Source organism: Mus pahari, chromosome 8 (assembly GCF_900095145.1).
Source record: "Mus pahari chromosome 8, PAHARI_EIJ_v1.1, whole genome shotgun sequence".
Lineage (NCBI taxonomy): Eukaryota > Metazoa > Chordata > Mammalia > Rodentia > Muridae > Mus > Mus pahari.
Genome location: NC_034597.1, coordinates 39,350,191 through 39,361,127, shown reverse-complemented (window position 1 = coordinate 39,361,127; position 10,937 = coordinate 39,350,191). Strand labels below are relative to the sequence as shown.

The following is a 10,937-nucleotide window of genomic DNA, read 5'->3' as shown; positions in this document are numbered from 1 at the left end:
CCCAGTGTGAGGATGGAACACACGTACTCCTTTTTCTGTTTTTATGAGGCAGGGTCTCACTGTAGTGTAGGCTGACCTGGAATTACCTAGCTCAGGCTATTCTTAAACTCTTGGTAATCCACTTTCTGTTTTTCTATCTGCACATTATTCCCTAAAGATTTATTTTTATGTGTATTACTGTTTTGTCTGCATATATGAAAGTGTGCCATGTGCATCCCTGGTGTGGGAGTTTAGATCCTAGGGACTGGAATTATGGATTGTTGCAAGCTGCCCTGTGGTACTGAGAACTGAACCCAGGTCCTTTGCAACAGCAATTGTTCTTAATATTGGAGCCACCTCTCTAACCCCAAATCTTTCCTTTTCTTTTTACAAATTTCTTCTACCCACTTGATTTAACTCTTCGACCAAAAGAAATTGAGTTTTCGGGGGAAAGAATCACCTTCCACTTAATGAGCAATTCTTTAAAAGGTACTGTAGGAACCCATTGCTAGAGCAACTGCAAAGGGGTGCCTGGTTTTGTGTATTAATTTTTTTTTTTTTTTTTTTTTTTTTGGTTTTTCAAGACAGGGTTTCTCTGTGAAGCCCTGACTGTCCTGGAACTCACTCTGTATGTAGACCAGGCTGGCCTTGAACTCAGAAATCCGCCTGCCTCTGCCTCCCAAGTGCTGGGATTAAAGGCATGCGCCACCACGCCCAGCTTGTGTATTAATTTTTTAAAGTACCATTATTAGTGCAACAGTCTTATAATGCTTCCTTCTTACTTCCAGAGCTGCTCTTGAGGGTAAGAGGATTTGGGTCCTCAAAATCTTTACTATTTCCACTCTTGTAGATTTGGGGTTCAAGACTTGGTATAACAACAGTGTCTTTTGGATACTTGAGCTTCTGGGTAGTGGGCAATTCACCAGAGCCGAGAATTCTGGTCTGATTTTCCAAACGCTCTGATCTCTTTAGTTTTTAGCACTTTCACAGATAAGCCACAACTGCAAGTATTAAAGTTACTTCCAGTGGTTCAGCCATTTAAGGGAATAAATATTTCATTTAGTAAAGGAAATTTAAATGTTCCACTTTAAAAATATTTCCTCACAAAATAATACCTTTAAAAGCACCACTTCTAAATAGATGACAATGTTGATTAAAAAAAAAAAAAAAGACAAAATTCACAATGTCTATTTTTTTTTTAGTGTGTAATATGCAGCCTATACCAACATAAAGACTTGGTTCCAGGGCTGGGAATGTCGCTCCAAGCGGGGAGCTTGGCTCTATTACATTTGGTCTCTTGTACTTCCCTTCCTCTAACAAGACTTACACCAGACATAACATAGTTCTGAGAGGATGAGCTCCCAGCTTTGGCTTCGGTCTCTGTTGTTGTTGGTTTGTTTTACATCTGAACTTATGACTTACCATATCCTCCTTTAAGGACACATGGACAAAAGAGTCAGTGTTTGGATGCTACAAGCTGAGCACAGCTCCTGATCTACATGCTGGTCTTTTGACCATTATCTTAAAATGAAGCAATCTTGGCAGCTGAAAACTTTATGTCTCTTCAAATATCTATGATTGAGATTTAGTTTTCAACCCATAATGTATTGGTTCTGCCAGAAAGTTGCCCTTTTGAGGCCAACAATCGCTGGCTTCTCGCTCCTGGTGTGGGGACCTCTGTCTGCCCTTCCTACCAACCAGCGTTTATTTTTTAACAGCGTGAGCTAATCTTTCTAACACTTGCTGTGTTGGTGAAGTTACTTCTGTTTTTGCTGAAAAAACAAAACAGCAGCCTTTTCGAGATACATCCAGGTTAGTGTGCTTCCCTACAGCCAGGTAAGCCCATCGCACCACTCTCTGGGCTTTGAAAGACATCACCCATGCTGATCCAAATCAAACAGGCCTTGGGAGAGGCCTGGCACTGACGTCTTCATTGAGCGTGTGCACGGCTAAGCCTCCACTCCTTGTTTGCTCTGCAGGGCTGTGCCAAGAGCCTGGCTTTTAATGTTCCCAGCATCCTTGGAAACCTCACTTGTTTGGCGTGCATGCTTAAGAATGGTTTTGCATCCACAACAGAACTTGGGGATGAGTGAAAATGGTGTGAGTCTCTCAGGGGTCCGGAATTACTCCCTTTACCTAGCCGTAGCACTTGAGTAGTTCAGAATCTTATTACCCTATGATAGTGCATTTGTAAAATTATATCAGAAATAGAACAAAAGGATTTGCTGTAATAGGATTCATTTTTTTAACCTTTGAAATTGAAGTGTTTTTTTTTTCTTCCCGAATATTAAAAGCACTCATTTTAACTGCTGACAGATATTAACGGGAAGTGTGATTAAGGAGTTGCAATGTTTAACTTTTAATATGTAAATATAAAAATCTACTCTTCATATCCTAATGTGATGACACCAAGTTATCAGCAGGGTATAATAACTTGACCCCACCCCCCACCCCAACCTGGCTTTAATTAAATCTCTTAATGGCTAAACATCATAGCTTCATTATCAGAAAACACTGAGAATATGAGCAAAGTGACGTTTACAAACTCTACTGTAAGCTTTCACACTTTTGAATACATTATAATTAATTTTATTTTATTTTAGCTACAATTTGAGTAACAGAATAAAACATGTAATTTTAAAAACAGATTCTTTTTAAAAAGCAAGAGGGACTAAGCTCTAGGAACTGCGCATGCTCTCAACTGCGCATGCTCCCACAGCAGGAACCAGAGGAGGGTAGAAGTGGGAAGTGCTCGGTGTTTTGCTAGTGAATATGGCGGCCACGATGCCCTTGTCCTGTGCCCTCTGGAGTGGGCTGGCCTTCGGGTCCAGGCAGCAGGGCACTGGCGTGTGTGGAGAGACAGACAGCTCTGCCGGCTCCTACTGCCTCCTCGGGCTAACCTCCAGGCAGAAGTTGTCTTTGTGGGGTTCCTGTAGATCTGCCAACCCATGGCACACCAGGGACACGGAGGAGGATGCTGGCCAAATCCTGTATAAGAAGCCATCTCCTCACGCCCTCCTCAGCCTTGGGGGCTGGACTGGAGGGAGCCCTTTATCTGATTTTATGCCGTTATGCTCCAGCCAAGGAAAAGCAATAGCAAGCAAGGAAAGCAACTTTAGCTTCACACAGGAGAAAGGAAAAGATTCTTCCAAGTAGCCGCTGACTGGGAATGAAGGCTAGCCAAGGCTAACCATCCTTAAATAATATTTCCATTTGAAATTTTTTTCATTTACCAATGGTTTTGAGGAGTTTAAATAGTTGTGATTTTATCTGTCTCACGTTATATATATTATTGCTTTGTCAAAGAGGTCTAATGTCGCTGCTGTACACATATCAGATAGCCTATATGCCACGTGCTAATACTACTCATGTGCAAAGCGGACATGCCTACACGCTGATACACATTTAAAAGGTGTTCTCAAAGAGGCCTCCATTGCTCCTCGTGAGCCTAGACAGAAAATGTTCCTTTAAATACATACTGTGTGTATATGTAGATTCTCAGATGTTCAGAAACAACATGGTTACCACACACTCAAGAATTGGTTTTTCTGAACCAATAAAGGCTTTCTGAAGAAATGTTTGGATTTTATTGTCCTTCTCTCCCGGGAAAGGGAAAGTCATAATCTTCTATAATTTCTTTGGAGCGGATAGCCGTAGACAATTTACCAGTGTTTCCTCCCATGCTCACACCGCACTGGGCTCCAACAGGTTTTTGTTTTAAGGTGAACCAGGTTTCTGGCACTTCCCTGTGGAGAAGTTACTTTCAAGTCAGTGAAAGTTCTTGGCCCATGATTAAAAGTCTTTGCCAATTAGTACTCAACAACTTCAATTCGTTTTTTTCTGGTTCAAGATGAGCAGGAGCCTAATAAGGCTGTGATAAAAGGGCAAAAGGCACCGAGAGCCAAAAGCGGATTAATGAGCCCCTCCATGTATTTGTCTTCCTAACAGCTGAACTGTTACAACTATTGACACTCTTCAAAAGGTTCCGCTCTGAACCCTGTCCAGGCACTGCAGGCTCCAATGGACATCTTCAAATCCAGAGAATGGAGGAGCAAGAGCTTCCCCTGTGTGATGCCAAAACCAACAAAGCCCCACGGATCAGGTAATGAAACTTCAGCTTTCCCCCCTTTGAGATTTATTTACTGGCAGCTGACAAGGGGCAAATTCAGCTCGAATTGTGCAGTCAAGGCCCTGTCAAGCTTTTAGAGGCACCCTTGACTTGAAGCACCATCATGACTGGCATTTCACTCAAAAGCCCTCGGCACTGGTCCTTAACCGCTTATGACATCACAAAGGACACTCCGGACAGATGCCTACATGGCATCCTGCAGCATTTTAAAAGAGAATTAGTGGTTTTAATTATGGTCGTGGTATGAAAGGGAGCCATGCAAGCTCCACGGGGGATCTTTGATCAGACCCTTTTGCTAGCACAATGCCACGGAACTGTGACTATTCCTGGTAAGGGGCCTTTTCTTGCTGAATGACTCACCAGTGATCTTTGAATGCAGACAAGCTTCTAGCCCTCCCTCTTCATTAGTGAGCATTTCTATACAGGGGCCTATATAGTGCTCGGAGTCTAGGAGCTATACAATCAGGGGGAAAGAATCCCTACAGATTCTGGCCTCTACTTAGGAAGTGCTGAAGGACCCTGAGTGACTTTATTCATTAAAACAGGTTGCTATTAATTAACTGTCATAATAAAATAAAGAACTATTATTATTTGCATTTCTTGCTATGTTCTCTTTAGTAATATGTATAAAAGATGCCTGAAGCAGAAATGAATTTACTGACCGACGTCCTCACCCCCACTCTCGCCCATGCCCCTTTGTTCATCTGGGCAGCCACTTCCTAATTACTGGGTCTAGATCTGTGAATCAAAAGAGAAGGACAACATAAATATGAAATTCATTAGGGACATATAAAATGCCTTTTTCATTTGCCCATTTCTGCAACAGAAATGAGCGAACTTGAAGTTAGCTTTCCTTTTCAAGGTCTGCAGAACTAAGATGATAAAACTCAAAGTTAAAATAAAACCAGGTACTTGGTATAGAGTATAAAACTTAAGACTAAAATAGTTATAGTTAACAAGGAAAAAAGGAATTGTAATGAGGTATGTAACAAGAATTGTTTTTTAGAAACTATCTCACTTGCAGGAAATAGAAAATGACTTTGGTCTGCAATATTTCTTAAGACTTTACCATTGGATCCCAATAAGCATGGCCAACATTTTTGGTCTGTGGAGACAGTTCCTTCTTAGCTAGAACCTACAGTCAGTTGCTAACTGTAGTTGAGGACTTCAGATGTTTTGGCATACTTCTCATGGAAATGCTAATTTGGCAACAAGAGATAAACAGAACTTTGCATTAAGGCCTACATTTCAGCCATTAACACGTTTCTGCTGCACGTGATACTTATATCCAGGAGATAAATGAGATTTCCACTTTTTTGATGCAGTTTCTTGAAGGAAAAATTCTTGGACTTTAGAAACTTTGGGAGCAGAGCGGTAAGCAGGGCTGCCACACTTTGCTGGCTCAGACCTTTTTTATATTTCTTAGACTTTGCAGTTCTCCTCTTAGATGCTTGAGAGCAGCTATAATGTCTGCTCGCTGTGGATCATTTTGTGCTTTCTGAATGTAGAGATGAAAATGTCTGATGGTTTCAGACAGCAGGACTTCAGGGTCTATGCCGGTCCCTGGAAGGCGTAGCATGCGCTCACAGGCAATGGCGTAGTTCTTGTGCCAATTCACTGGGTGTTCCTCTTGCAAGTACACAATCTCCTTATAAAGCTAGAAGACAGCAAATGTTGGGATTCCATTGTTATCTTGGTGAATTTTCTCATTTCAATACCAGAAAACAGAGAAGAATTAATACCACAAGGGAAAAAAAAATCCAAGCCGCCTACAGTAAAAATCTAATCATTGCCAGGCCATGCAGAAAATGCAGGGATGCTACGTAATTACTGCAGTCGCAGGAGGCAAATGCACCCCATCTCAAACTGCTTCCGGGGCTTCGGATGCTGCAGGACCCCAAGACACACGGTGTCAGGACAAAGTGCTCTTCCTCCAGAAAGATGTTCTGGGAAAGGATTTACTTCTAACTGGAGGAAAGCTATTTACTCAACAGGCCAAGTGGCTAAACCTCTAAATTTAGCTGCTGGGGGGAAAAAAACACAGCTTTCTTTAGTAGATAGTGTAGAAAAAAGAACTTGGCAGAATTAAACTTCTGTTTCTCATTATTTACATGGATTTCTCTCTACAAGAAACAATAGCAGCCTTAGCAACAATACAATCCAAACAGTCCCATTGTCATCAAGTGTTCCTGGCACAATAGAATCAAGAGTTCTCTAAAAGGACAATTCTGAAAGTCTTCATGGCACCCTACAACTCACCATCTTAACAGCCAAGACCTTGCCCATAGAAACTCAGAATTTTGCATTTCTCAACTGCAGAGACAGGAGAAGCAAGTAGAATAATAAATTTAAAAAAAAAAAAAATGTGTGTGTGCTCACGCATCCACGCGGACACGGGAGCACCATGGGAGCACCACAGTGGACATATGGAGTCCAGAGGACAGCTCTGGGGAGTTAGTTCTATCTTTCAGCTACGTGGGTTCTGAGGGTCAGATCCTGCTCATCAGGTATGACAGCGGAGCCACCCCACCAGTGGTCTAGAGTTTTTGATACTGAATTTTCCAGGGGGGATGTATCAACATTTTATAAGGGGTTAAGTAGAGACTAGTTTGTAAAATAGAACAAGATGTGTCCTTCCTTAGGAATTTCACTGTCAAGCTAGCACTGGGTAACTAGGAGTGTTCCTTAGACTCTCAGGCTGTGTTCACAATATCACATAGTTGAAATGGACCAATTAGATCGTCTTCTTCCTTATCTCCTCCAAAGCAGCCAGATATGCGCCTACTATAAGAGAGTGTTCTTGTCGAGAACCCCCCAGCCTGTGACTGCTCTTTGGAGATGTAATAACCCTGTCAGTCTCGCAGCTCCTTTCAGAACAGCTTCTTTTATTCCTGCACACTGACGACTCACAGTTGACATTTAGGCTGGAGTGGGTCTAGACTCTGACCCTCTTGGCTGCCAGACAGAACTCTATAGGCTGCCTTTAAAAACTGAATCCCTCACTGTCCCTGAGTGGGGTACCCTGGAGGACTCTGCCTTTGCCCCTGTAGTTACCTCCTTATGGCCCACCCTCCCTCCTTCCCTTTCTTGATCTACCATCTACTTGGCTAGCGAACCCTGATATTCCAGCATGGCACCTCATGACATCTCTTCCCGGCACTCAGGCTCATACACCCCTGTCCCACAGCACCTCTGTCTGCACACGTAAGCATCATCTGTGAGTGAAGGGTGGATCATGCTCAGCATCCTTTCTGGAGCCTGCTGCTTTTGTGATTGCAGGAACAAGACTGTTTCTAACGCACTGTGCAGTGTTGACTAGGTGCTCAACAAATGCCGTGAGTGAAGAGCGAATAAAAGTGAGTTAATATTCAAAACCTAGGAGCAAAGTGAGTCACGCTGACTGGACACCATGCTGCTTTTACTGAGCAACAAGCAAGTGTACTGGCTGGTGGAACCATGGAGCCCAGAAAGAGGGAACCTGGCTGCTCATACACGCAGGGCTAAGCTCGGTGTGCACGGGCCCTCTCCTGGATGTATGCTTCCACATGGCACACTGGCTGACTTCTTAGTGGTGCCCGTGCTAGCACTACCGGACTATCCCAGGCCAATGCTAAAGACCACAGGAAACCAGAGCTTTGTCAGAACAGTGCTACCACGAGCCTCTCCTCTGTGCGCCTTTCCTGAGGAGGGCGTGGCGATGTCTTCTGAAGGTGTGATGGGCTTCCCAAGGCTAGTTAGAAGTCAAGACTCTTTCTGTAGCTTATCTGTCCTCAGGACTCCTATCATTTCATGTGTAGCCAATGTCAGGTTGGCATTGAGGGCGACATGGCAGAGCTTGCTCTTGTAAAGCCATTACGCAAGCTTCCTTCTGATGCTGCAACAAAGAGTGACAGACACTTGTCAAGAAATCCCAGGTTCACTGTCCTGCACCTGAGGTGAGAGGCTGAGGCGTCCGTCGGCAGGGCTTCACTCCTTCTGGAGCGCTGGAGAATCTATTCCTTCCCTTTCTGGTTTCCAGACCCTTCTACACCTGTAACTCAGAGTCCTCCCTCCACCGCCATGGCTCGTGGATACCATTTCCGAATCTCCTGATTTCTCTTTTGGAAGGCCCCTATGATCATAGTGAACCAAATGGGCTAATCCAAGCCTGATCTCAGGTCCTTTAACTCAACCACATGTGCCCTTTGCCACAGAAGGCAGTGGCCCAGGCACTGTGGGGAGGACGTCATTCTACTTACCATGACCCTTAGCTTCAACACTGTTTGTTACACAACTGAATGCTCTCCCCGTGTGTACTGCTAATGCTCAAGACAACCTGGGCGTGAGAGGGTTAAAAAGTCCATTGCACGCCCTGCCTCCACCCCAGGCGCTTCCACCTCCCAGTTGATGCCCTGCAACGAAACTGAAACATACTTTATATGCATGAGTGTAGAGTTGTGCTTTCACATCTGCAGGAACCGCGGCAGACTCAGCCAGGCTGAAGATGAAGAATGGAGTCTTCATCCTGGGGGTGGGGGAAGAACGCTCATTAGAAACATCAAGATGGGGAATGGACAGTTTGTGTGTGTGTGCATTCTTCATTCTCCCATGTTCATGGAAATTTACTCTGAACCAACAGGATCCAAAAGTCCCCAAGGACACAGCAGCACTCACGCTCAACACTAAAATGTTTTGGGAAAAGGCTCGTATCAACACTGTGTGGCTCCCTGCAGATGCCCATTGCTGTTATGGAAGAGCAGTCAGAGACAGGGAGCATTGCTGGGCTTGCCAGTACATCCCTGAAGGTGCCCATCACTGGTGGCGGCTATGTCATGGGCAACCAGTTCTTTAAAAAACTGGCTAGACATTCTGAGCAGCCAAACATTCAAATTGTATTTGGCACACCAATTAAATCGGCGCCTGCCCAGAGAGTGTCCTGCTCCCCTCTTTCATATGAAGTCACCCAGCTTTCCCAGATTCAACCACAATGAACAACCGTGCAGAGAATCTTTGATCAGATCCTCAGGGCAACTGTTTGCCCCTGTAACTAGACTGGCAACTTTATGCCATTTTCTAACTTTTTCAAAAAGCCCTCTGATACAAACTATACTACAGCTATTTTGCAATCTTTATATTGGAGTTATGTTTCTTTCTTTAAAAAGAAGATTTTTATTACATTTTTTCTTATTTATTTATTTATTTATTTATTTAGGGTGTATGTGGGGGTGGGGCGCAGGGCTACACATGCTACAATGTAGAAGTCACAGGACAACTTGCAGGAATCAGTTTTCTCCTTCTACCATGTGGGTAGTGAGGACTGAACTCTGGCTGACACACTTGGAGCCAAGTGCACCTTTACCTGTTGAGCCATCTTGCTCGCTCCAGGAGCTATATTTCTTGGTAATTCTTAATAAATCCTTATACATATATAAATGCTTTATACCCTAACTCTATCCTCAGGACATCATCTCTGGCATAGATTGGGCATCAACATATTTTTGCAGAAGGAAGAACTCCATATGTGAGAGACCCTGTTCTATATTGCCTAGGAGTTTTGCATGAATGTTCTGGCCAAAGTTTGATTGTGTTGCTTTTATTTTATTTTAATTTTATTTATTTTGCATCTGTGTGAGTCCGCAAACTGTGTCTTAAATGTGGTAACCAGAGGACAATTTATAGAACCTGTGGGTTCCAAGGATCAACTCAAGTCACTGGACTTGGCAGCAAGTGCCTTTACCCTCGAAGCCAGCTTGCCGGCTCTTGTTGGTTGATTATTTAAAAATAATGACAGAGACCAAGAAAAGCAGCAGTGGCACCAAGAAGCAATCCATCTGCAACGGTGCGCCTCTCTCTGTGAGCAGTCTCTGTGAGTAGCGGGTGATGTCTTTTCATGTAGTCTGCTGTGACAAACTGTGCTCCATGAGGGCAGGGGCTGTCACCGTCCTGTGTAGCTTCTGGCCTGGCACACCGCCTGGCCTCTGGTAAGCATTAGCTGAGTGCGTTAATGACAAACTGGCATAGCACGAGTGGAGCCATGGCTGAAATGCCTAATTACAGAGCAGAGCCCAGGAGTCAGGATGCCTCGGGGTTACACTGAGCTCTGAACTCCGTCACTGTCATTAGGTGCCCTTGGAAATCTGTCTCACTCTTTTATAAAGTGGAGATTACAGAGCTTCACAGGTTATTATGAAGATTATTAATATTACTACATATTACACATGCATAGTAATACAATGTCTTGAACCAAATAGCTGTTCTGAAGTTATTTTTATTCCTGCTCATCCACAGTCCCAGAACAAAAAGTACCATGGGCTATTTCTTTGCCATATTAAAAACAGGCTGCAAATAATAAAATGTGGATCACTCACCTTGCTTGCCACATCTCCTCGTTGGCCACCGATTCCCAAGAAGATGGATCAAATCTGTAGTTATAAGAAAAACAGTATCCTTTGTTGGTTACATCACAGCATGACACACAATGCCTGCTTTATAGTCTTATAAGCACTAGAAGAGGCTGGCTCTGGGTGAGCTGATGATAACCACACCAAAGCTTTGCATTTTAGTAGCTGCCTCAAGGGGCAGAGGACAGAGGGGAAGAGGCTGCAGGCAGTGGGCAGCTGTTCCTGAGGCACAGGGCTCACTAGGGCATAGCCAAGAGCGCAGTGAAGAGAGGCTTCACTAAACCCCTGCTGGGCTATGGGCTGCTTGAAGAATTCCGGCCAAACAACTGCTAGCCAGAGTTTTATAATAAAAATTTTTAAAAATTATAGTTAAAATTTCTTATCAAGTATCTGTTTAGAGAGAATGGTGCTAAGGAACAATGTGTGTGTGTGTGTGTGTGTGTGTGTGT

The 10,937-nt window shown here is 43.8% G+C and overlaps 1 protein-coding gene across 4 annotated transcripts in view; it reads right to left on the bottom strand.

Annotated features, from left to right (window-relative positions):
• Positions 1-2,232: 2,232 nt before the first annotated feature.
• Positions 2,233-10,937, bottom strand: part of Tmem260 (transmembrane protein 260) — a 72,506-nt gene continuing 63,801 nt past the window's right edge. For 2 of the 4 annotated variants that reach the window (XM_029541655.1, XM_029541656.1), the window contains 3 exons: positions 10,456-10,509; positions 8,522-8,612; positions 2,233-5,765 (listed from right to left, as the gene is read on the bottom strand). In XM_029541655.1, coding sequence (XP_029397515.1) covers positions 5,511-5,765; positions 8,522-8,612; positions 10,456-10,509 — 400 coding nt within the window. In that variant the 3' untranslated portion in view covers positions 2,233-5,510. The remainder of the gene's footprint in view (positions 5,766-8,521; positions 8,613-10,455; positions 10,510-10,937) is intronic. The other 2 variants (XM_021203451.1, XM_029541657.1) reach the window with 2 other exon arrangements.